At 33.8% G+C, this 27,243-nt stretch overlaps 3 protein-coding genes across 4 annotated transcripts; all 3 read left to right on the top strand.

Moving 5' to 3' along the window:
- The first annotated feature begins 774 nt into the window (after positions 1–774).
- On the top strand, positions 775–18,402 carry LOC142526221 (cleavage and polyadenylation specificity factor subunit 3-II). 2 transcript variants are annotated; one of them, XM_075630474.1, is made up of 13 exons: positions 775–1,108; positions 5,911–5,998; positions 6,182–6,432; positions 7,062–7,179; positions 9,233–9,306; positions 11,277–11,413; positions 12,939–13,002; positions 14,058–14,123; positions 14,843–14,912; positions 15,615–15,719; positions 16,407–16,548; positions 17,272–17,371; positions 17,480–18,402. In XM_075630474.1, exons 2-13 carry the CDS (start codon positions 5,974–5,976, stop codon positions 18,266–18,268), a joined length of 1,941 nt encoding a protein of 646 aa, XP_075486589.1. In that variant the 5' UTR covers positions 775–1,108; positions 5,911–5,973; the 3' UTR covers positions 18,269–18,402. The 2 variants fall into 2 exon arrangements, with proteins under 2 accessions (XP_075486589.1, XP_075486588.1); XM_075630473.1 differs by having other exon boundaries at positions 775–1,303; positions 5,832–5,998.
- A 3,039-nt stretch (positions 18,403–21,441) lies between these two features.
- Positions 21,442–24,254, top strand: LOC142527404 (putative glycosyltransferase At5g03795). Its single transcript, XM_075632189.1, has 6 exons — positions 21,442–21,540; positions 21,641–21,913; positions 23,090–23,376; positions 23,560–23,783; positions 23,871–24,028; positions 24,129–24,254. The coding sequence occupies exons 1-6, from the start codon at positions 21,505–21,507 to the stop codon at positions 24,225–24,227; spliced, it is 1,077 nt and encodes a 358-aa protein (XP_075488304.1). The 5' UTR covers positions 21,442–21,504; the 3' UTR covers positions 24,228–24,254.
- Positions 22,276–22,476, top strand: LOC142527006 (uncharacterized). Its single transcript, XM_075631713.1, has one exon. The coding sequence runs from the start codon at positions 22,276–22,278 to the stop codon at positions 22,474–22,476; it is 201 nt and encodes a 66-aa protein (XP_075487828.1).
- Positions 24,255–27,243: the final 2,989 nt, after the last annotated feature.

The following is a 27,243-nucleotide window of genomic DNA, read 5'->3' as shown; positions in this document are numbered from 1 at the left end:
ATCAATTTAGTGGGTTTTTATTTAAATTAATTATTCAAAACGTTCATATTTACTGATTTTAATAATTGATTGCATATGTATGCACGAGTGAGATATTAATTTGTTTTAAAAATCATAGTTCTACATGAATCTATAAAGAAATTAGACTTTTTAAAAACTAATTAATATTAATGGGCAGAAGTCTAGAATTTTAAATTGTATTTTATCGTCTGAAATCTCATTATTCCTATTTTTAGGAAAAGAAATAAAGTTTTTTGCACCAAGTTCCCCCGTGAATTATAAAAATGCACATTTCTTTCATCCGAAAATTAAATAGATATTCAAGACCTTAACCTTTTATAAAAGTTACATGAACATTCCCTATATCACTTGGAATATGGCGACCTGAAGAATTTGATGATATATCATATAATAATAATCAAAATGACCAGCGGGTAAAACAATTAGAAATAAAAATTCTACGAGTCATATTTCAGGCCGCTAAAGTAGTTCGAATGTTATCTATGCAAACCAGACGCTGTAAGATCAAGTTGAATGACATAATTACAACAATTGACATCATCTGATTAGCACAAATAACATCCGAACTAGTCTATTCGATTAGAATGACTTATAGTAAATTGAGTTTTTTTAACCATTTTAATCGTTGATAATTTTGACGACTTTATTCTCAATTTATTAGATTTCTAGTAATGCAGGATGTTGTTATAATTTTTATAAAAAATAAAAGTAGATGTAAGTGCATTTTCTATATTTATTTACGTATCTAAAACCCCCAAACCCTAGCTTCAACCCAAAACACTTCGCGCCGCTAGTCTCCGCCGTGACTTTGTCCGGATGACCCACCACCGCACTCCCCACTCACCGACGAACCTCCCAACACCAGAAGTTCCATCATAAGCCGTCCCTATCACAAGAATTTTGCCGTGAAATCAACGGGTCGCATGTGTTAGGGTTTCACACCTTTCAATCGAATTCTGTATCTAAATATTCAATTGGTCCGAACCCAATCATCCAAAGCCTTGGTCACTTACCACCCTACGTCCTAACACCGACCACCACCACCCCTGCGTCCAGGTTTCCGGGATTTTGAGCGAAATCGTCACGAGTTCTGCCCTCAGAACAAGCAGATTTCGATTGACATTTCAGCCTTCGATTTCAATTCCTCGTCGATTGCATCTCGATTTGGTCCATAAAACATTATTGGATCGATTTTGAGCAATCCTCCAGGGTCAAAGCGGTATAAAACTCCCTCTTCGATCCGTTGCAACTCGATTTTTAACAATCTTCCAGCCTCAAAGCCGTGCAAAACTCGAACCTCGATTATATCTTTGTTTAATTGTCGTTTTGTGCAGTTTTGATCTTTTGAACTTCAAAAAAATTATTTAAGCTCTTTTAATAAATATTCGATGTTTATGATAAATTCTTAAAAGTGTCATAGGAACGTTATTAAAAGGTTGGACATTGTCGAATTGATATTGAAGTGGCTAAAACATTTTTGAACAAAAAAACGAGCTGCCTCAATTTCCGGATTCCGGACAACAAATATACATCAGTTTTTCTGGTTGATTGAGGTCCGAAAAGTTGGTGTTTAAGGTCTGAAAAATCATGATTTGAATAGTAAAAATATGAAGCACTGTGATTTTTTTATGTTTATGTTTTTTTAGTTGTATGCTTGAGCTTGATCTATCATTAACGAGCTCTGAAAACACTGTAGAAAAATAAAAATTTGTGTGAGACGGTCTCACAGGTCGTATTTTGTGAGACGTATCTTTTATTTGGGTCATCCATGAAAAAAAATATTACTTTTTATTGTGAATATCGGTAGGATTGACCGTCTGACAGATAAAGATTCGTGAAACCGTCTCACAAAAAATTCACTATTGCAGAAAATATGAAGTCATCGCACAAGATATGAGAACCATCGACCAATCCCTCAAGTCCCTCTTAGATTTGAAACCATATTTCTCCTCCGTGCCTTGTGGCTCTGGATCTTCGATCCTTGCTGGAGATCCAACATCCTCGAATGAGCTCTTCCAACAATGGTTTCAAATCCATGAGAGACTTGAGAGATTGGTTTATGGTTTCATCTTTTCTATGATGACTTTCATATTTTCTGCTATGTTTTTCATTTTCTCTTTCTTTTTATCAATGTCTCCTCCATTGCTTCCGTTCTTTCATCTTCTCCCTCCATGGAATCCGACCGGTCGGACCAATTTTCAGGATCTTTAATCCACATAATGGAAATAAGGCAGCAAAGTAAAAGAATGCACACAAAGTGTTCTATGTACATTCAAAGCTGAAGATAAACACAGAGCAAAGACTCCGTCACTCCCTAGCATAGGGGCACTTTAAAATCTAACCCTAAAAAAATTTTAATTTTAAATATTAGTCTTTTACAATTCAAAATTTGATAAATAACATTCACTTAAAAAAATTAATTAATTAATTATAAAAACAAAAGAAGCGTACAAAACAGAAAGGGAAGAAAGGAAATAGGTTCTTGTTCCCTCCATTCTTCTCATCATTCTCACAACAATTCTCTTTTCTTCGTCCTTCACTCATTGGTCTTCTTTTCAATTTTTTTCTTCCTCTACATTAAGCAAGAGAATATTATAGTCATTTGTTTTCCTAAAAAAGTTTCAATTTTTCTCAACATTGTCAAAGATTTTAAATCAGGTGTAAGTTCTAATGACATCTCAATTTTTTTTATAGATTTACTGGTTTTTATTACAACGTATATATTGTAAATATAACTTTTCATATATTTCATTCTTAATTGTTCGGTCGCCCAAACATTATGGGTTCAGTCGCTCAATTCTGTTTTCAGTCGCTCACTTTGATATGTTATGTCATCCGATTATATGTTAAATAATTTAATTTTTATGACATCTTTATTGTTTATTTTGTATAGGAACGACGATTATCCAGATTTTGATTAATTCTAATGGAGAGTGGAAGAATGATTTCTCCACCTACTCCTGCAGTTGTTGTGTGTTTCAATGTGATAAAATTCCATGTAAACACGCATTAGCTTGTGCATATGTGGCGTCAAGCCTACTCGGGTACCATTTACCTCGTGCCTCATTCAAGAGATTGGAAGATTCCCGATTATATTCTTTAAGCCAAAACGGGGGCGACCAAATAAATGAAGAAGACCATCTATTGGAGAGTTTGGACAACAACGAAAAAAGAAATGTAGCTTATGCAATGATGTTGGACATTATAAGAAAAAAATGTACTCGTAAAACCACTTAATGTACTAGAAAATATTGTTTTTTTTAAAGTGGATGGTTGGATGTTTTTTTTAAATGTAATTGAACATTAATAATTTAGTATGAATGAATCGAAGATATTTTGTACTATTCAATCTCTAAAAGGTTATCAAATTAATGTTTTGTGGACTAACTATGTTATAGTATATTATAATCGTGTGAGTATAAAATATAAAAGTGGCGTAAAATAATTCAAAGAGCGACTGAGAGCGACTGAGTGATATATGATTTTTATAATAGAAAATACGATCAACTTCACGTTTAGGGTCTATTTACTCTATTTTAGTATAATATAATGGAGTGATAATGTAAAATATAAAAATAATGTCATAATACAAAGAGCGATTGAGAGCGACTGAGTGATATATGAGTGATCTAATAGAACCACTTGATGTACTAGAAAATATTGTTTTCTGGAAGTGGAAGGTTTGATGTTTTTTTTAAAAATGTAATTGAACATTAATGATTTAGTATGAATGAATCAAAGATATTTTGTAATATTCAATACATAAAATGTGATCAAATTAATGTTTTGTGGACTATTTACTATATCATAGTATATTATAATCGTGTGAGTATAAAATATAAAAGTGGCGTAAAATAATTCAAAGAGCGACTTAGAGCGACTGAGAGATATATGATTCCTATAATAGAAAATATGAGCAACTTCACGTTTGGGGTCTATTTACTCTATTTTAGTATAGTATAATGGAGTAATAGTGTAAAATATAAAAATAATGTCATAATACAAAGAGCGACTGAGAGCGATTGAGTGATATATGTGTGATATAATAGAACCACTTGATGTACTATAAAATATTTTTTTTAGCTTATTTCACATTATTTTTCATTTTATAATCTCTTATCCATAAAAATATATCATAATATATTAACTAGTATATAAAACATGAACTTGCTCACTATTTTTTACTATATAACTCAGTCGCCATTCGGTCGCCCTCAATCATTTTTGCCTTATTTCACATTATGTTTAATTTCGTAATTTCTTATCCATGAAAACGCACCATAATATAGTAAATAGGATATAAAACACGAATTTGCTCACTTTGTTTTTACCATATCACTCAATCGTCAATCGGTCGCCCTCAATCGTTTTTTAGCTTATTTCACACTATTTTTCATTTTATAATCTCTTATCCATAAAAATATATCATAATAAATTAAGTAGCATATAAAACATAAACTTGCTCACTATTTTTTACTATATAACTTAGTCGCCATTCGGTCGCCCTCAGTCATTTTTGTCTTATTTCACACTATATTTAATTTCGTAATTTCTTATATATGAAAACGTACCATAATATATTAAATATGATATAAAACACAATTTTGCTCACTTTGTTTTTACCATATCACTCAATCGTCATTCGGTCGCCCTCAATCGGTTTTTAGCTTATTTCACACTATTTTTCATTTTGTAATATCTTATCCATAAAAATATATCATAATATATTAAGTAGCATATAAAACATGAACTTGCTCACTATTTTTTACCATATAACTCAGTCGCCATTCGGTCGCCCTCAGTCATGTTTGCCTTATTTCACATTATGTTTAATTTCGTAATTTCTTATCCATGAAAACGTACCATAATATAATAAATAAGATATAAAACACGAGTTTGCTTACTTTGTTTTTGTTATATCACTCAATCGTCATTCGATCGCTTCCAGTCGCCATTCGGTCGTCCTAAATCATTTTTGGCTTATTTCACACTATGTTTAATTTCGTAATTTCTTATCCATGAAACAAATAACTAAATCATGGAATCCATGGAATGTAAAACAAATAATTAAACCATGGAACAAATAACTAAACTATGGAATCCATGGAATTTAAAACAAATAATTAAAGACTCACTATAAAAATGTAAAACAAATAACTAAAATGTAAAACAAATAACTAAATAATTTCAACTGCGGAAGAACTCCTGAGCTTGTTCCCTCGGTCTCTGGCAAAGCTTAGAGCAGTAACCGTAGGCAAAAGAAGAAGAACAAATGAGCAGCACAAAGGAAGAAAGCGTTAGTTTAGGGTTAAAAGAAAAAAAGATTTGAAAATATTTAAAATGAGAGTAGAATAGACATTTTAAAAGTGAGCGTTAATTTTTTAAATATGACGTTGTTAAGTGTTATCTATCAAAATTTCCCCTATGGCTAGTCAATTACAATGGAAAATATGCTGAATAAATAACAACTTTGACTCATCAATATATATCCTCTTTTCGACGTAACCCCGAAGGCCAACTCGTTTGAGGCCATACCCTGTAACTTATTTAAGCCAATCCACTTAAGTTCCTAATATATATCAGCGAAAAATATTCGATCCATGAAAAGTTATTTTTTATGTCCAAAATATAATTGTTCATATGCAAAATTATCATTTTTTATTAGTTATGTTACGAAGAAATATTATATAATATAAGATGATTCGAGGGGAAAGTATTAATTTTATGTGAAAATATATAGTATGTAATAAGTGTTGATTTAAATAAAAATTATTATTTTTTATGTAAAAAATGTGAAATAAGATTTACAGCTCAATTATATGGCCCGTATCATATGCAAGCCCGGCCTTTAAACAAATATTCAATATATGATGACATTTCAAACCTGAGGTTCCCATCAACATACCTCCACGAGTCCTGGCAAACCTTTTCGTGAGCATATAAACACCAATCATGGCTATTGAATGTTTGATTCTAGGTAAAACTTGTCATTTTTCCCTTTTGTGTAGAATTAAGGTCGAGTAAATATTTCTGCTCTTTATTTACAGTTTTGGATATGATTCCCACCATATGCTCGATGAATTGTCACATAGGATTTTTATATATTCTTGCTGCCACTTTTGGGCTTTTTTTCTTTCTTTTTGCTGAATTTTGGTTATAGGAGCGGGACAAGAAGTGGGGAAGAGCTGCGTGGTCGTGACCATAAACGGGAGGAGGATAATGTTTGATTGTGGCATGCATATGGGATACCTTGACCACCGGCGATATCCAGACTTCTCTTTAATTTCAGAGTCCGGTGATTTCAATGGTTCACTTGCATGTATTATTATCACACACTTCCACTTGGATCACATCGGAGCCCTCCCGTATTTTACTGAAGTTTGTGGGTACAATGGCCCCATTTATATGACGGTACACATATCTTGCTTCATGTGCTTTGTAGAAGTTTCGTGTGTCCTACAAATTTGCGTATTAAAATGAATGTTTTGAATGCATCTTATAACAACAGTAGTTTTCATCTTTAAATATCTCTTTTACGGGGGAAGGTGTTTACTGTCACCGGTGTTTAAACCCTGGCCTCTTCGACAACGGGAAGATGATTATGTCACTTTGGTGCTGACTTTTATTTGACGCCTTTTGGGTTTTCACTTGTGCTTCTTGTTAGGATATCCATCCCATTCGATCGTTGGTGAGAATAGATATTCTGCGTTCCGAGTTTCTAATCAACTCTTTTATTATTATTTTGTCTTATTATATTTTCTGTCTTCTTAATTACTTGCCAATTTCCTAAGCGTATTTGTTGTGCGATATGTTAATCTGAATACTGATGTTTTTGCAGCTTTTCATTTTTAACTTTGTTGGATATAGTACTTTTCCTGATATCTATTGAATAAACTTCGTGATAAATTTATGTTATCAATATCACTAGATATGTTTGGAGTTTATTGTCGTGTACTTGAATCTATTTTTATGATTTTGATGGTATTGCCGACGAACCTGAATATCTTTGGAAATGATCCTTTGGATTAATTTCTCTCCAGTATCCAACAAAAGCATTAGCTCCACTAATGCTTGAGGATTATCGGAAGGTGATGGTTGATAGAAGGGGAGAGGAAGAACAGTTTAGTTCTGATCATATTGGTAAATGTATGAACAAAGGTATGTGGTGGCCTTCTCATTTTATTATTGCTTTCTTTGTTTCAAGTTTCATGCAACTTAATGGTTTTGCATTCTTTCTTTTTCTATTGTGAGGCTGTTTATTTTAGGAATTATTCATCAGCCTTTCTCTCTTGTGTTGTAGCCTTCTTCTGTTTGCTGAAGACACTACCCTATCATGTTTTCCTGTTTTGCATTCTATTTTGCTAGGGTCTTCCTTTAAAGTAATAGTTTGGGCAACATAGTTTGTTCTCCAGTCTCCAACATATGCCTCCAACGTTGTAAGCAATTGGACAAAGCGCTATGTATAATTCAATTTTCAACAAGTTTGCTTAGTTTCATATATTCTTGCGAATTGAATTATGCACAAACCTTTTGATACATGATTTGGCAGATTTTTAACTTCATACCATTTAAACCATTAGTGATATGGAGCAAAAAAGTTTTTAGACTGTGTATTTACATATTATTATCACGATATTTCATTGTCATTTCCCATCACGATATCGTAAATTTGTGGGCCTGACCATCATTGAAGTTTGGTAAATGTCAGAAAAGTGGGTTGATAGCGGTGTTTTTAAAGCCGGACCGGGCCGTCCGGTTTGACCGGGAACGGGCCACAGAACGGACCTAATCTGAAAACAATTTTAACGGTCGAACCGGTTAGAACAGTTTCACCACATTTTTAATTTGTTTTGAATTTGATTATTTTCTTATATTTTTTTAAGAAAATTTATTTTTTATGTTTAAAATTTTATTTTTAATTATGTATATGATTATTTTGATTTTGAAATTATAAAAAAAATAGTATTTTTAGTAGTATTTGAGCTTATTTTGATTTATTTTTAATCTAAAAAATATAGATATAATTACGTTTGATTATATATATGTTTTTTAGATAACTTTGGTAAATATATATGTTTTTAATTATTTATATACATATTTAAGATCTTTAGAATTTTTAAAATATATTATTTACTTTATTATATTATTATTTTATATAATATAACGGTTTTCCGGTCCGACCGTCCGGTTTTATGTTGATGGTTGAATTGTCATCCTAGTTAACATGCTCACTTGCAATAACTAAGAACAATATTAGATACGATTTAAACACTCAAGCTGAATAATAACTGAAGGAACACAATTTGAGCTGAATTTTGTTCATTTGAAATTCAAAACGGAAATAAAGGTAACACAATTATAGGACGAATCCCTGTCAATGTAAATTAGCCCTAAGAAACAAGATGAATATCTCTGACAAGTTGGGTAATTTCTATTTCTGATAGTAAGTCTACTCAAAGTATTGTATTTTTCTATGGGGTAATCTTGTGTCATGGAGAATTTAAAAACAAAGTGTTGTTGCTCATAGTAGTGCAAAAGCTGAGCTCAGAGCTATGAAGAATGGAGTATGTGAGTTACCATGGCTAAAGCTAGTTCTTGAAGAATTGAAGTTAGACCGGGAAGTGTCAATGATGCTATTATACGACATTAAGTCAGCAATGAGCATGATGAATAATCCAGTACAAAGTTGATAGGCACTTCATCAAAGAAAATTTGGAGGAGGAATAATTCGTATGTCCTTTCTCACATCTGAACAACAAATTGTTGATGCCTTAACACATGTCATTTCAAACCCAAGTTCGAAGATTTCATTTGCAAGTTGGGCATGAGAGCAGAGAGATATCTTTGTTCCAACTTGAGGAGAGTTTAGAAAAAGAAATAATATATTGTGAATACAATTATCTTTGATATTTATTGCTTATGTTTTGTCTACTAAGTAAGGTTAGATTATGAATACAATATAGAAATAAGTTATGTATATATATTGTGGGTTGTACTGTGATTTTACATTAGAATAAGAATATATTCTTCCACACATATGGTTGTCTCTATCTTTTGTGTTTATCTTAAGTTACTTTTGGGGGGATTCGGAAATCGGTACTAGATTGCTGAAACATTGCGTAATGTCATGGAATTTGCGTCATTGTGTTAATAATCTCACTAAGGTTTATGAATTCATCTGCGCTTTCTATATGAAATATTTGTGATGCAGTCATTGCAGTGGATCTGAAGCAAACTATTCAGGTTGATGAAGACCTCCAGATTCGTGCATACTATGCCGGGCATGTAAGCTTTTAAATTTTTTTTTCCTCCAAGCTTACTTTTGTATTGAAAGTTCATAATCATGAATTGGGGGCTTGCAAAAACCAAACTTTTAGTCTGAAACCAACCAATCCAAATCATTTTTGTTTGATTTTCGGTTTGTTTAGTTTCTTATCACATGAAACATTTTCGGTTTGATCCAAATTGATTGAAACAGAAAAAGCAAAATTGTTGTTTATGATATCATACTATTACTGAAATCCCACTCTGCAACCTTGATGATGCCTATCTTGTGCTCAGCCTCCATATCTTGTCACCTTCAATTTCTTTAGCTCATTCAATATCCACTGAACCAATTGACATCTGTAATCAGTAGCCACCTCCTCATATTACTTTTCTCAGCTCCTCATCCCCCTTCTTTTAGTTTCCAGCTTCCTGAGCATCCTAGCATTAAGAGTAGCCTCCACAAGTTGTTGTACCTTACTCAAAGGTGAAAGCTCAAGGTGGTGTCAAGTAGTAAATAACGGATTCCAACGATGGTATTGTAAGAGAATGATTCTTTTGTTGTGATGATGACAGTGACTTAAAGATACAAGTATTTGATCAAAAATGGGTTTGGATTTCTATGAAGCTCCTTATGACTCATATGTAATGAATCAAACTGAAACAGAACATTAAATTGGATCGGTAAATTTTTAAATTTTGTTTGGTTTTATACATTTCAGTTTGGTTCCGCATTCCCTGCGAACTGAAGAAAAAACTGAAAAAAATGTTCTGCAACAAAACATATTTTAAATGTAAATTTTTGTTACTACGGTTCTTTATATTTTAGACTTATAATTGTTAAATAAATTTCCTTGAAATTTGTTGCATGGGAGCCCAAAAGATACCAATCATTCAAACTTAAAAATTTATAAACATTGTCTGGCAATTCGCTGAAAGTAAATTATTAAAAAATAATTGGAAACTAGGTACCATTCATCTAATTTTGTAGCCCACTGTGTCTTAAACAACACCAATAATCCCTGCGCTGGCCTTCATCAAAATTTTGATAAGGAAAATGATAGTTATTAAAAGTGAGCACTGGCTGCACCTAGGCGACGGACCCAGCCAGACGCACGAATAACCCAGGTGCAACACTTGAAACAAGCGCGCTTAAAGCGTTCGTCTCTGCCTAGGTGTGAGACATCCGAGAGGCGTAAAAACACACGCTTTAAAGAAGTGGACTGAGATTTTGTAAGTAAATAAAAATTAACTCGAGCCCAACCAATTTTGAAACCCAATTAGCAAAGCTCATATCTATTTAATGATAAAAGAACCACGTTGTCACTCATTTATGCAAGACTTTTTTATCAGAAAGTTCAGTAGTACTCTATGCAAACTTTTACTGTCATCTTCCCTCTATGATGATGATGATAATACAGTGGGGGAAGATGAAGAATAATTTGATGATTTAGATGATAATGTAATCCTCTATGTAAACTTTTACCCCAATTTCTTATACACTCATGACTCACCATGGTTTTGGAAGAAGATGATGATGATATAGATGTGGAAGATGGAGAAGAATTAGATGATTTAGATATTTGAAGTTTTTTTCTTAATATACTACGGATTTATGACTTACTAATGAATTTTAGATGATTAAAGTTTTTTCTGGTTATGATTTACACTACATTATGTATTAATGAATTTTTAATTTATAATGTTTGCTGTCTTTGTGAAAAATATTTAATTTATGTAATATTATATATAATTCCCTTTATATATATTGAATTTTAAAATTTATGCCTAATGCGCTTTACATCGATAAGCGTGCGCTTCGTCTTGCGCTTCAGGCTCCAGAGTACCCTAGCGCTTTAGTGCGCTTTGCTCCCTAAATAACTATGGGGAAAATGAGTTTTTGGTGATTAGATGTTTACCTTGTCCATTAAGTTTATTTGATTCCACAAAATTGGATGATTGAGTCAATGATCTTTAAATGTGCTTCTTAGGTTCTTGGGGCTGCGATGTTTTATGCAAAAGTCAGAGATGCTGCCTTAGTGTACACTGGGGATTATAATATGACGCCTGATAGACATCTTGGAGCAGCTCAAATCGAACGACTTCAGTTGGACCTTGTTATAACAGAGTAAGTCTGTCATTAATAATAAAATAGATGTCGTGATTTGTTGTTAATTTATATGGATTAATGCCCTGTGGAATTTTCCTTTTTTCTTGTCTCTGAACTATGATTTATTTGAGTGAAGGAACCAGTGTCGTTTTTGCATTTGTCAAGGCACAAATTTGATGTCAGACACGTGCCAGTTTCATTTTAATCTTGTTATCCTACACGAAAAACTTGTGCGTGATTTTAATCCTTACCTGGAGGAAGAGTCCATACAACACGAAAAACTTGTGCGTGATTTTAATCCTTACCTGGAGGAAGATTCCATACTTTTGCATCTTGTGGACACAAAATTGGTTGAACATATTAGAAAATTTCCCTCTTCAACTAAAACTTATTAGATCCGCAAAATATTTATGGATGAAATAGTTATGTCAACTCTGTTTATAGTGGTGGAAATATCTTATCCATATGCCATGTAACATGCTATATAAGTGGTTTCTGGACTTTCAGGTCCCAGTTATACTTCTTTAAGCGCTCATGTGTCACTTTCATGAGTTATGGATCTAGTGATGGGTTGATTGTCAGAGAAATCTCCTATCGCAAGTGTACTTACGTGTTTATGCAAATTTCTCCCTCGTCTCGCTATTTTTATAATTGCTCGTTGAGGCTCGTTTTGAGAGAACCTCGCGATCTCATATAAATGATTTTGAGTAACAAACTCAAACTCGTTTTATTCATAAAAACCATCTATAAATTCATGAATGTTCCATATCATATAGGAATAAAATCTTGCAGAATAAAATTCCTAACTACTCTGAGAATTATCCCTCATGGGATAATCTGATATGGTAATTATAAGTCCAAGCCCAAATCAGGAAATAAGGAGTCCAGAAACTGAAGCCCGGGTTCCCTGCAAATGAAGCCCATGCGAAAGGCCTAACAAATTATAAAGTTTAATTAAGAAGGTTCAAGATGCACGTGGGAAGGGACGAGTAGTTTGTAATGCATGGAGGGAAGGGATAAAATGGGGTGGGGGGAAGAGTCATATGGGATAGACCTGAATTTTGTGAGAAGAAGGATCTTCCTTCTTGTGAGAGTGAGGGAGTATGTTTTTCATTGTAAAGTCTGTTCTTTCCATTCAGCAATATTAATATAAATTTAATTAATTCAGCATACTTACTGTGTCGATCTTTTTTCTTCATGTTTCTTCAAGTGTTTGAAATTTTGAAAGCATCATAATCCTTTATTTTAATGGAAACAAACTACTAAGGATAAGAAAATCCGAGCAAATGACAAATAATGAAATAGAGTCCCTAAGGATTAAATAACTAAGAATCTGATGCTTCATTCTTGAATCGGCCATGAATAAATCTCTTGTAGGTAATATCGGTTGGCTGTGATGGGTTTGAGTCGGCGTTGCATTCTGGCTGGGCCTTCGGGTTCATTACATTATGAGCATCTATATATTTTCCTTAGTAATTAGCACCAACTGCCTGATTTACACAAATGAATTTGTATTGAATGCTTTATCCCAAATTTTTTACAGGTCAACCTATGCAACAACATACCGTGAATCGAAATATATTCGAGAGAGAGAATTTCTCAAAGCTGTATGGGCCTTTTGTCATAGCGTTTCGTTTTCGTTGATATGTCTATTGTTTTTGTTGTTCGATATAAATCAGTTGTGCTTGTCGATGTTCCTTTTGCTGCATTTACTTTTTTCTCTTTAATACTCATGTGGGAATTAATTTGGACAATATGGAGTGATTAATGGATTTCACGAGAGGTAACAATTTGTAGAGATGCACACTCTCTCGATGTCGCTGTCTCATCTGTGTACATTTCTGAAAACTTAAAGCTACATATTGCATGCACGCAGTTATGATTAGTTTTTGGAGTCTTCCGCTAGTATATCCCAATGATAATCTAGTCTATTTCTTTTAACACATCTTATTAAGACATATTTTAATTCATATACATTCTTATTAAAAATGGTGAAAGAAAGAATTCCTTCACTGGACTCAATATTCATCCTAGAGCCTGTCAGCCTGCAATATTTAATGAAATAACATCAAATGGATTTCCAAAAGGCAGGTGTACCGGGGTATGTTTCAGCATACACTTCAATTTCTTAATTGTGTTTTGGTCCTGTTTTGCAGAAAAAATTCCTGGTACTAATCAATTTATTTCATTGAGTGACAACAGATAATATCCATGTGGAGTTGAATTCTTGCTGAAAAGGACTTGGATTTTTTTCTAGTCATCTTTGGATTTGAAAGAAATCGATATAGATGCCTTTTGTGTTTCCATTATGTCAATTAACTGTTTTTCTGTAATTAGTTCAGTCAGTAGCATGATTTCATTATCATTATGTTAGTAATTGAAACTAAACGGACACAATATGTTCATCTTTGACTAAATCCTTGATGATCATACGCCAAATGTGCAAATTTTCAGTAGATAAAAATAGCATGAAAATCTGTTACTTTGTAAACTCTGTACAAAAGGTTATCATGCTCAGATGGTTTGCTTAAACAATTCTCAAATTTATAGAACATAGATGTTGATTCATTGTTGTATTTTCAACTAGATGTTTGTGTACTTTACCGTGCAGATTTTTCATTGCTTCAATCTACTTGTTACCGATTCCTAATTATTTCCGCAGGTTCACAATTGTGTTGGCGGTGGAGGAAAGGTTTTAATTCCAACATTTGCTCTTGGAAGGGCACAGGTATTATTAACTCATTTATTTGATCTTGATTTTAATGGATGCTTATTATCCGGCCGATGCCCTTGAGTTGGATGTGAATCATAATTAATTTCTTTTATGTATTTGAAAGAGATTGGCATTTATGCGTAACATGAATTTGGTATTAGATTTTGAAGTATTTGTGGATGCTTTTATATTATATATAAATTTCTGGTCATGTGAAATATTTCTGAAAGCTGTTTTGTTATTTATAGAACTTAATCTTAGTATACAAACAATTGCAATTGAATTGTTGTAAATAAAAGGGATTAAATGGCGAACGCAGAGCAGTAACATTATTGTGCCCGCGCATTGTACACGTGGTCCTTTTTGGTTTTCATGTTTCTTTGCACCATTTGTATGATGACTTTAAGAATTGCACAATCTGTAACAGGCAACTAATAATGGTTTCTTTCAAATGAGTTGATTATCATGTCATAAACAAGTTTGATTTTCTTTGCTATCTCTTCTCCTTTAGTCATTTTCTTTGTGTTATTTTATGTTTCTTCTGTGTCTTTATGAGTAGGAGGGTTGACTGGGTTGGTTACATTTCTTTTCATAATTGGCAACTGACTGCGTGGCTGTTGACAGAGATTTTCCTTATTTTCTGAGGACTCAAAGTTGTTAGTGTGAAAATCATCATTTGCATATGTTTTCATTTTCTTGTATGAATTTCAGATAGCATCATTATTTATCGACAGGAACTATGCATGCTGTTAGATGACTATTGGGAGAGGATGAATCTTAAAGTTCCTATTTATTTCTCTGCAGGTACGATCTTTTTGCATGCAATGTTTCAAATTTCTTCTGGAATTCCAGAATTCCCGCCGGATTTGGGGTTTTCTGACCTTAAACAAAATTCCAACTCCAAAGACATTTCATGAAAAAATATGTTTGCATAATATCATTATTATTAAAAACAAACTTTAATGTTTATTTGGATATAAATTTTTTACAGGAGACATCAATAATTGCAATAATCTTGAAAAACTTTGTTGTATAACTACAGATTTGTGTATTGTATCTATAAAATATTGCGAAAAAAATTCCATGATTTTCCTAAATCGAAATAAAGATTTTGTATTCCTGAAATTTTCATAAATAAAAAACTCCTGAAATATATATCGTAAGTAATATTTAAAACCTTGTTTCCATGTTTCCCATGCGATTTCATGTTTGATAATTTGTCTAGTGTCGATTGTATTCTAATCTGTTTCATTGACTAATATTGTCGACAGAGCGTTTTGTTCTTTTGCCTGTCCATGGGCACATATTTAAGAGGATATGTTTCTTTTTTCAAAATGGAGGCATTTTACTGGTTGTTTTGTAATCCAACTCAACATGTCTCAAGTTTTCAGGATAATTTTGAAAATTTTAAGTGGCAATTAATCAGAATCAGATGGTTGATGGTCTATTCTTGTTCTTTACCTTATTTGTCAACATGAATACTAACATTTTCATTGACTGTCTCAGGTTTGACCGTTCAAGCGAATATGTATTACAAAATTCTCATTAACTGGACCAGCCAAAAGGTGAAAGATACTTACACTACACGCAATGCATTTGACTTCAGAAACGGTACTTACAATATTTCAATCTCTGCTATTTTAAGGATTTGCAGAGAAATTTCGCAGTTACATGATTAATACAATTTTTCAACCTTTACTTTGATTTGTTAGCTGGAATATATGAGTTATATATCTTTTAGAATTACCAATCTTTTCGACGGAGGCTGCTTCTAGCCTGGTACTTTTGTAGAATTCTCTTCCATGGAACCAAAATGGCACATTTACCTGTTTCCGTGAATATACAAGAAATAGTTAAGCAATTTGTTGATTATGGGAGGCTTTCGTAAAATGCTCAGTCATTGCAAATGCATTTCTACTTCTGCAATAATTTGTTGCTCTATTTTGTGGATAGTTTTGTGAAGTATATATGTGGCCATTTCCTTTTTCTTGTACTTTCCTGATATGTCTAGTAGCTATTCCTTTTACGAGCTGAAAAAACTTAGTTTGCATGTGTATTTAAGTTAATTTTTGGTTGTTTAAATAACTTTTATTTAGAATGTTGTTTAACTAACTTTTGGCTTCAATTTCGCAGGTAAAACAAAATGAACTTTGTGATAAAAAATTTTGGCCTTGTGTTTTAAGCTGTCTAAGTAATGATAGATTGCCTATAGATGGTGGTTGCTAACACATATATCATACTTGCCTTTAAATTTCAATACAGCCATGTTGCAATTGCACTAAAACATGAATACTGCAGTCTGCAGTTTTGACCGATCCTTGATAAATGCTCCGGGGCCTTGTGTTCTCTTCGCTACTCCTGGAATGATAAGTGGAGGTTTCTCACTCGAAGTCTTCAAACAGTGGGCTCCATGCGGAGGAAATCTTGTTATGCTGCCAGGGTATTCTTTATTTTCCTTCTCTGTGAATAGCATATATTTTCTTGTAATCGAGACAGGGGATCCCGTTGCTCCTTTCCATTATCTGATTCAATAAAGATTTCTCTTTTGAAGTTCTTCCATGTCAAGGTTTTAATAACTAAATGAATTTGATACCCACAAAATTCAGAGTTCTATTTCAAGTTCATTGCTTGCTATACACTTTATCATTAGCAAATGCCAGGCAGCAGCTCAGCTTAGTTATATTGCCCTATGAAATAGCAAATTACCATCTTTCAATTTTCTTGGTGAGATATTTAAATCCTCTTCTTTCTGTGAATCATACTTTTTTCTTTTGGTAGTGCTTGAGAAAACACACATTTATCATCTCATAATCAAATCTATTAGCGTCAAAGTTGGTTTTGTTTGATTTTTCTTGCTTGGATGCTCAATTTAGGTGTGCTCCTTGGGCCGTTATACCTATCTTACCATGTATACGGTCAGAAAGTTGAAACACTTCTATTGATGTAAATGGCTTTTCTGTGCTTAACAAACCAGTTGCACCAACGCTGCTCCTGTTTGCGTACATTTGAATGCGCAGTCTACATAAATCTTGATAAATTTTGGTTAGAAGAAAGCAAATCTGCGTATATGATTTACCTTGGATCTCTTTCTCGACTATTAATTTACTCGTGTAACTGGCTACATGTTGAAAATGCCCCACTCTTTCTCTGCGCTGTTGATCAGGTATTGTGTGGCTGGAACTATAGGACACAAACTTATGTCAGCAAAAGTACCCGCCAAAATCAATATTGACCGAGACACCCAAATTGATGTGCGGTGTCAGGTTCTGCTCCCAACTTTCTGTACAAGTTTCTGGTTAATATGGTTTTCCTTTCGAGAACTTTTTTCATTTCATTAAATCATTAATCTTAGCGTATCTAACTATTTGCAGATTCATCAGTTATCATTTAGTCCACATACTGATGCCAAGGGAATTATGGATCTTATAAAGTTTCTCTCTCCTAAGCATGTGATTCTTGTACACGGTGAAAAGCCTAAGATGGCTATACTGAGAGAAAAAATCCAATTTGAACTGGGAATACAATGTTATGATCCGGCAAATAATGAAACTTTATGCATTTCTTCAACTATGTACATTAAAGCCAGCGCCTCTGATGCATTTTTGCAGAGTTCTTTATGCCCAAACTTCACTTTCTTGAAATTAAATTCAGGACTGGATTCTGATTTAGGAGATTCCAACACGAGAATGGAACCAATGTTGCGAGTTTGTGATGACAGAGTTGCTCAAGGGTTATTGACGTTACAGAAGAACCAGAATCCAAGAGTTGTAAATCAAAACGAACTTATGACTACGTTAGAAGTCAAAACCCATGAAATTAAGTTCGCCCACTGTTGCCCAGTATGTTTTGCCCATTCAGAAACTACGGATATGGACAGTTCACATTCCCCATTGAATAAAAGCTCTTTCCTCTTGCATCTGTTGTATGTAAAACTTTCCAGAGAATTTTCGGAGTTGAGTATCCAGGACTGCCACCATCATATTCAAATCAAGTCATTCATCATTTCTCTTTGTTCGAAGGAGCAATGCTCTCACAGAACAACTGTTGGTCCTGGTGCACTCGATGCACCATACTTCTGCTGCACCTGGTTTTTGGAGGATGAGAAGATAGCTTGGAAAGTCATTTCATTTATGAAGAATTTAGATTTGAGTCATTCTTAGAACTAGAGCATGTGTGGGACTAGTGTTTTTTCGAAATATTTGCTTAACTTGTCCCTTTTAGTCGTAGATTTAAGGTTATTCTCTGATTTAGTTAACATGGGAGGATGTTATAGCATAACTAACTATTTTGTTTAGTTCTTTTTTCGTGAAGTTGATTTATCTGTGCAAATGCAAGTGTAAATAAATGCTGTGTCAAGTAATATGGCGATATAGCTAACGCGTGAAGCTCACATGCGCGCGGAGGTTCTAGAATATTGTGGAAGACTGCAAATATTGTCACCGTTGTAATATCCCTAAAATTTCCCCTAAAGAAGCGAGAGCAAGCAAGGCCTGATTCGAACTTTTTCATACAATGTATATGTAAGTGTGGTAACCACTAGATTCATTATCATGTCTGTAGTTAATACAATCTTGTCATAATATATGATACAACCTGCATTAGTTCGAAACCATTACGCGCACCGTCTTTATTGGAAAAGTCTTCCCCGGAGCTCATCCTGAGACATTAATCTTGCCATGTAAATCATTCATTACGAGCAATATCGAAGGTTAAGCAGCACTTCTCATCAAAATTTCCTTGCTTCGCCCGAATATATAAACCATTGACGATGCATCACTTTGCATGCTTTTAATTTTAATATTTTGTATGAATCGTGTTTTGGCCTAATGGTGATGGAAAGCTCAAAAGTCAAAACTAGCATAATAGAGAACTCCATAAAAAGGATATTCGAAGTTCCTCGAACAAGCTGAAGTCCATGCAACACCCATGCATTCACAAGATTTAGAAAGAAGATATGAAACTACAAGTATTCTCTCGTGGGCCAAATGGAGATGGTCCATTCAAGAAGGTGGCTGAAGAAAGAAATTTGATCACTCAGTTGGACTGTCATAACAGTGGCAGACAACAAGCAGGGACAAGTGCTCCATCTCGATCCACCAAATCAACTATAATTTGCATTTCACATTTATCTATTTTGGAAACAAAGTGGTTGCATCTAGTTGCTATTCTATCAGATGGTCGGAGGGATGTACCTTTCCACTGCATCTGGTGGAAGTGTGGAACTAATAGTGCTGTTGGAGGTTTGGGTGGCTTGGAACCTATTACCAAAGACCAAGCTGCTTAAAAGTTGTAACTACCCGGCCTTCGCCTCCCATAGGTTGTGGGAGACAGCCCTTTCCCTTGGGGCACTATCTCTTGCTGGAAGATAGAGTGGTGATCTGTCTCTGAAGATTGAATCAGCATTTTATTCTTCCGGAACTCTTGTCCTTCCTGATTCATCCCCATCTGCAGCTTCATTACTTCTAATTGTGAACAGGGATCCCTGCATGCAATCTGCTTCATCCGATACCTTAGGAGCAGGGTCAGGAGCTTCTCGTGCGCTCAGAGAATCAGTATCATCTCTAACTTTAGAAGGCCAAATGCTTTTTGTTGCAGATGTTTTCCCCCTGCCAGAGGCTGCATCAATTGCACAGTCACTATACTCAGGATTAGAACTTTGTATATTTCATAACTCATGGGAATATTTTGAAAAGACTACAGTTAATCTATGGGCAGGAGGAGATCTGTCTAGCCAGCATATTTTACCAAGAAGAAAAATTGTTATTTTCAGTACCATGGGAATAATGGAAGTAGTTTTCAACAGACCAATTGATATCCTGAGGAGATTGCTGGAATCTATCTCACCGAGATCATTACTAGAGGATTTCTTCAATAGTTTTGGTGCTGGAGAGGCAGCAGCAATGTGCTTGATGCTCGCTGCAAGGATTGTCTACACCGATACCCTCATTAGCTATGTTGCCTCTGAGAAAGCAGCTGAGGCATTCGAGGACCCTAGATCGTTGTTGGAGTTAGCTTTATGTTCTTTAACCAAATATTTTTTCAAAATTCTGGCATCACAGGCACGACCACCAGTTTTGTAAGAATATTTGCAGAGGCGGAGCTACAGCCTAAAGCCCGGGTTGTCCATGTTTTTTAAGCAAAAATTTACATGTAAATTTTTGTATAATTTTGGATAAATTTGGTATTAGCCTGGGTAGATCAATTTAAAATATTAAAGGAAGTTAGAGTTTAAAATTCTAGTCCGGGTAGCGCCAGATTCCTGGCTCCGCCACTGAATATCTGTTCTTGCAAATTCTTAATAAAGCAAAAAATTCGTTCATACATTTTTTTTCAAATTCGGAGTGATCTGAAACTTTGTTCGGCTCGTCGTTGAGTTGCTTGCTCCGACGAACGACGATGTCTGAAAATTCTCACCACCTTCGTTAAGGAGTTCCATAAGTCTCTTCCTCCTCGTGGTCAGGTTCGACTTCGTCAAAGTCAATGTACCCAAATCTTCACCAAATTCCAACAGAGGCACACTACGGCATGCACCTCCATCACCACTACCAGCATTATGATCTGATGAAGACGCCATTTAAATAAAATTTTAGTGAATGTATGGTAAATAATAGCAAATAAAATGCCCTGAAAAATAATAGCAAATAGGACATTGAGTACAGAGAAATTTAGAATTACAAGAATGAGATTTCTGTGTGAAAATAGTAAAAAATAATCACAAATTTATACCAGACTATTTGGAGGGGGAGAAAAATTGAAATTTGACCTTAGAAAAAGTTTTTTATTATATTTTTAATTTGGAACTGGTTCCGGATCGGATTCATTTAACAATGGATTCAAGCTGGTTCTAGAACCGATTTCGGGCTTAACTGGCCGGTTGTGATCCTGTTTCGAGTTGAACTGACATGTTAAAAATAAAAACTCTTCATTTCAAGAAAGGTAGAGGCTTATACATGCTTCTGTTAAAGAAAAAGAATGACTATAGTAGAAAATAACTCCAAAACTCTATATTATACATATAAATATGATTTTATTTATTTTTTAAATAGTTTTTTAAGTCAATTTTTTTAAGTTGATTGCCTGTACTTGGACTCTCTTCTCTTGTTGCACTTAACCAACTTAACTGCCAAGAACTTCTCTTTTGCTCACCTCTTCCACTCATTTTCCCTATTCATCCTTCAAAATCCTTCTCCAATTTCTTCAAGAATATCACTTCTCTCCCACACAAACGCCAAAAAAAAAACATCAAAAAGACTGAAAAAAAGAAATAAAGATAATTCTTTGCTTCTTCTTCCCACATTCAACAATGCTCAGATTTTTTCTCCGTGCAATTCATCGCCGCTTTTTCGCCTTTTGCTTCTGTTCCCTCCTCTGTTCTTCACTCCTATCTGTCTATCTCATGACCATTCCAATCTTGCCTTCAGATTTCTCGACAGTAAATTCTCCATTTCTTGCCTCTTTTTTCCACTTTCAACTGTTGCATTAACCTTTTCAACTTATTTTCCAACTTTTTTGGTGCGTTTCCTGATCAGCAGTGGAATGGTGAAGAGATTTTCGAAGATGTCTATCATTCGGAAGATGTTTTTAGGAGGAATTACGACGAAATGGAGAGGAAGTTCAAGATTTATGCATACGAAGATGGAGACGATGAGGATCCATATGATGATACACCAAGATCGATTCATTGGAAGTACGCAAGCGAAAGCTTTTTTTTCAAGAATATCAGAGAGAGCTCGTTTCTGACAGATGATCCTCATCATGCCCATTTGTTCTTCATCCCACTTTCTTGTTACAAAATTCGCCAAAAGGTAAGCAATTTCTTACAAATCTTTACGTATACATGATATTCATTTTCTTTGTTTCTTGTTCGTTCTCATGAACAGTGTGCGATTAATGATATAAAGTGGAGAAAAACTTTAGATTTTTTTAGAAAAATTTAAGCCTTAAATATGAATCTATCATAACAACGCATCTCTTCGTAAAAAATGTGATGCCAAATTAAAACAAAAAAGAAACTCCAAAAAAGAACAGTACGCACCCTTTCTGAACAGCTGCCTGCAAAAAGACGCCATGCAATTTAAAATATATATATATAAGTGTAAGAATAGCCATTTTCCGAAACATATTTTTTATTATATAAGGTCGGATTCCATAAATTCCTTAACTGCAAATGCGGCGGGCTGAGGCTGAAAACGGCGGCTGGGGTGCGGGTTCGGTGGTGGCGTTGCTGTGTGTAGTCATGCTTCTAATATTTTTGCCGCTGGGGATGGGACCCGGCCCGATTCAACCGCCGCCATTTTTGATACTCTTCGTTTTCCCAGTGCTGATGGCCGCCATTTTCATGTACCTGACTTTTGCGGCCAAAGAGTGATTAGTTTATTTAAATTATTATTATTATCATTATTTATTAATTTTAAGTTGATGTAACTTTTTATATTTTAATTAATAAAATGTTTGCATTGGTGTTTGCCTTTTGTTTCTTATTAAATAAATTAAATTTTTCTCACATGTGATGTGATGATCATTGTTTACTGTCTTAATCAATGAAGATTCAATATTTTTTAATGATAAATAAACATGAAGTTTGAGGGAAAACAAAATTGACCATGAAAATCTGTCTTAAATGATTCATGCACTTTTCCTACAGTGGATTTGTTACAAAAGCACGTTTATGTCCAAAATAAATGAAGACAATGAACTTTAATCTCATATATTAAAAATTTAGTATTCTTCAAATGATTAGAATCATATTTAAATCAAGTGAACCTAAACTACGTCTGGACTGTTACTTCCGATGTTGCCATGGCCTTGGATGCACTGGTTTTGGGGTGGATCGAGTCCGGCGGGGTCGAGCCCGTCTAGTTGTTAAAAATACATGAGCAGAACATGTATAGCATACTGGAACCCTCCGTCTCCCTCTTCAAGTCTATTATTTATAGGATTAAATTTTGTTCCATCACTTTGGAATTTGTCTGCTATGTCAGGTATCCTCACACAAGCAAATGGAACTAATTGTTAAGAATTATGTTGAGGGCTTAATCCTCAAGTACCCATACTGGAACAGAACACTTGGCTCGGATCACTTCTTCGTGTCATGCCATGACTTCGACTTAGTAGCGACTCAAGGCGTTCATACGCTGGCCAAGAACTCCATCCGAGCTGTTTGTTCATCTAGTTATAGAGACGAATTTATCCCACACAAAGATTTTGCTGTTCCTCAAACAAATCAGCCATTTGCACAATCAGCCGGAGGATATGACATACAAAAGAGGTAATTCTGGTGTTTCGAGCTCAAAAGTTCTGGGGTCCAACTATTAGTTGAAGCAATCTTCCATCCCCAACATGATCCATAGCCTGATTTAAACCGGAAAGCATAGTATCATATATTTACAAATGAAAACAAATCCCTTATCATTCCTAGTGAGCTGATGTTTGGTAGTGCATTATCGGGCAGGACTATTCTTGGCTACTGGGAAGGCAAATGCAATTCGGATATAAGAAAGAAGCTGGTGAACATATGGAGGGAAGACGAAGAACTCGATTTTCAGAACCAAACAACAGTGCCTGGGCTAAGTGCGATTTACAAATTCTATAGGGCAAAATTCTGCATTTGTCCTGCTGGCTTACATCACACCAGCGCTCGAATCACTAAGGCGATTCATTATGGATGCGTTCCGGGTAAATCGCATCATATTACTGCTGCATTTTTTGAAATCCTTTTTGTTTCTATAATATAATTTGATCCTACAATCTGCTATTTCGCAGTAATCTTGGGAGATCACTTTGATTTGCCATTTGTCGACATTCTTGAATGGCGAAAGTTTGCTCTTCTTTTGAAAGAGGCAGATGTGTACACACTCAAGGACATTTTGAAGGCCAAAGCAGGTGCAGAATACAGAATGTTACACAAAAATCTACTCAAGGTCAGTAAGACAAAAAAACAAAAGAAAATATATTTTAGATCCACGAGTCAATCTTAAGTATTGCAATTTACTTACCTTATTTTCTATGGATCATCAACAGGTGCAGAGACATTTCGAGTGGAATACGCCGCCAATAAAACTTGATGCATTCCATATGGTAATGTATGATCTATGGTTGAGGAGGAACGTCGTTAAGTGATGAGCTCCACCAAGTAGTTTACTCTTGGGAACGATAAATTTTTTGTGGGGGAAATTGTTTAAATAACCTCGGTCAACTCTTTTTTTAAGAAAATAACCTCCTCAAGTGTATTTGAAATATACTTGAGGAGGTCATTTTCTTAAAAAAATAGTTGACCGAGGTTAAAAAATAAAATACCCCTGAATTTGTGAACAAGATTTCATGCACTTAAATGGGAAAAAAAGAAAAGGAAAAAAGAAACGCCTATATGTACTGTAGCTGATCCCCGAATTTCCTACTGTTAGTACGTAAAGTATATGTACAAGAAGATCTCACATTCAAACAAGTCAAAGCAACAGCTTCAATATGAGTGATTTAAAGCAAGCTAAAATTTGTGTGAGACGGTTTCACGGATCGTATTTTGTGAGACTGATATTTTATTTGAGTCATCCATGAAAAAATATTACTTTTTAGGCTAAGAGTATTACTTTTTATTTTGAATATCGATAGGATTGACTCGTCTCACAGATAAAGATTCGTGAGACCGTCTCACAAAAGACCCACTCTTTAAAGCACTAATAGCAATTATTCAATAATAAGAACCTTTTGAATGGACTTGGTATCTTTGAATTGCATTCACATAGGATACTTTATTCTGATTTCACGAAAAGAGGTTTTATTGCTTTCTTGTATTTCAACTGATTTTTTCCATATGAAAAGGAAAAAAATTGATATTAATGTATAAATTGACTCGCGTTTAGCAAAAAGTTGAATGTTGAGGTGATAAAAACTTAACGGACCGTACTGAATTATTCAAAATCGAATAAACCCGAAATTTTTTGACCAAGACAAACCGACCGAATTTTTCATCAAAACCGAACAAACCGAACCAAATTAAAATCGATTATATCGTAGGTGACAAAATTAACCGAGATTTCTGGGGGAAAAAAATAAAAATTGGACAAACACTTGAACAAAGAACACACTGTGTTTTAACATTCACCTGTAAAAGAAGGCATGATTTGACCGAATTTATGCCTAGGAAAAAACGGAAAGTGTTTAATCCTACAATATGTATCAGATCTAAGATCATGTGTTCAATTTTTATTGATTACGATAAATGTAATTATTGGGAGGAATATTAGTCGGAGTGCAATAACTGTCAATGCCAGACAGAGAAATCGAAATATGACGTTTAGACTGCTATATGATTTAAAAGATTTGAGTTGTAACAATACATCAACTATAATTTTTGGTAAAGTGACAAACGCTCAATCCTATATATTAATTATTTTAGAGGAATGATTTTGTTTGATAAAATTTGGGTGTTATGTTTTAACGGTATTGTTATTTGTATGTCAAGATTATTAATTATTTTTTACTTTTTTCTTTCTTAAAAAATAGTGGGTCGAATATATTTCAAGATAAAGTTGAAATAAAAAGTGTTGCCTTAAGCCCGTTGATGATTAATCTGTTAGATGGTTCCTATTTGGATTTTTTTAAACAAATGCAATGATTATTTTGTTTTAATAATTATGAAATTTGGGGAAGAATAAAAAAAATTATAGAGATAAAGACAAAAAAATGAAACAAATTTCGCCCGATAGATAAAAAGTCTATGGTTATGCCCCTCGTGACAGGAGGAAGATGAAAACATCTTTCAATCGGTTCATTTTTTTTCAAAATAAAACTTGTAATATTTTCGGTATATGTATGTTTTAATTTCAGCTACGATAAGTATCTATACAAGTTTCTCCTCCTCTACAGGACGTTATTATATAATAATATTTTGTATATTTGAATAGAATTATCAAGACATTCTGTCATCTCATGTATTATTTTCAAATTAAATATATTTATTATACACTCTGAGGTAAAAAACAATACAAAGTTGTGCTAAGTGTTGTTGAAGGAATATATGTCATGAACAATCCGTTGCGATTGTGTGGTTAGATTATGAGGATTGGTCTCTAAAATCCGATGGATACGATCTGACGGAATTCCAATCAACGAGGTAAAAGAATTAATTACTTTATGAAAACACGATGAACAAGTAAAAAAATAGATAAATGATATATAAGTTGTAAACTTTTTGTAGCTCTATTTTTTTGGGTATGTTCAATAGATATAACGCCATGTACTCATATATGGAAAAATAGTAAAGAAGGAAAATTGTAATAAAAAAATATATTTAGCTATTTTTTAATAACATTAGGGAGTAAAAACTAAAGAAGAATGACAGGTGGGGAGTGAAAAATAAATAAATTTTATCTAGAGACTGAATATAAAAATAGTTTTGTATCTGAAGATTTATATCCAATTTTCTCCTGAAAAAACATATAATGGTGGAATTTATATTCCAAATCTTTGTTCGATAAATAAATTAACAAGCCAACTTGACAGCGCAAAATGGCTTCAATCCATGAGAAACCGAACGAAGTGTTTAGGAATGACATTACGATTGTACAAGTGTCTTGGTAGTCCAAGCCTAAGCTCAAGCTCAAGAGTGAGATAGGAAAAAAATCTATAACTATAAATTTTCAATTTTCTTAATAATGTAAATAATGAAAGTACAAATATTTGTAGCAATTTTAAATATGACTAGGTCTTTTGTGATATGGTCTCACGAATTTTTATCCGTGAGACGAGTTAACTCTACCGATATTCACAATAAAAAATAATACTGTTATCATAAAAAGTAATATTTTTTTCATGGATGACCAAAATAAGAGATCCGTCTCATAAAATGAGATCCGTGAGATCATCTCACACAAGTTTTTGCCTTTAAATATTCCAACTAGGATACAAGTAAGTCAAATTATTCATGAGTGATTTCTGTAAGGTTGGTCAAACTCGAATCATACTTGATTTTATTGAACTCGAGTAAATCGATTCTTCACAAGAATCGAGTTTGAGTTGAAATGCATTTATAATCCATATAAATACAAACAAGAATAAGATATTAACTTAGATATCAAATTTTAAGATGACTTCCGATCTTAATTCACGATGGATCAGATTTGTTGAGATATAACTA

Source organism: Primulina tabacum, chromosome 15 (assembly GCF_025594145.1).
Source record: "Primulina tabacum isolate GXHZ01 chromosome 15, ASM2559414v2, whole genome shotgun sequence".
Classification (NCBI taxonomy): Eukaryota; Viridiplantae; Streptophyta; class Magnoliopsida; order Lamiales; family Gesneriaceae; genus Primulina; species Primulina tabacum.
Note: the sequence above shows the minus strand (reverse complement) of the source record. Positions and strands in the feature narration are given on the sequence as shown.

Excerpts from the sequence above, each read along its gene's own strand:
- LOC142526221 (XM_075630474.1), top strand. The coding sequence starts at position 5,974 with ATGGCTATTGAATGTTTGATTCTAG. Across the intron at positions 6,433-7,061 it reads ATGGCCCCATTTATATGACG|TATCCAACAAAAGCATTAGC; the intron begins GTACACATATCT and ends ATTTCTCTCCAG. Across the intron at positions 13,003-14,057 it reads AGAGAGAATTTCTCAAAGCT|GTTCACAATTGTGTTGGCGG; the intron begins GTATGGGCCTTT and ends TTATTTCCGCAG.
- LOC142527404 (XM_075632189.1), top strand. The coding sequence starts at position 21,505 with ATGACCATTCCAATCTTGCCTTCAGATTTCTCGACA. Across the intron at positions 21,541-21,640 it reads TGCCTTCAGATTTCTCGACA|TGGAATGGTGAAGAGATTTT; the intron begins GTAAATTCTCCA and ends CCTGATCAGCAG. Across the intron at positions 23,784-23,870 it reads TCATTATGGATGCGTTCCGG|TAATCTTGGGAGATCACTTT; the intron begins GTAAATCGCATC and ends GCTATTTCGCAG.
- LOC142527006 (XM_075631713.1), top strand. The coding sequence starts at position 22,276 with ATGCGGCGGGCTGAGGCTGAAAACGGCGGCTGGGGTGCGGGTTCGGTG.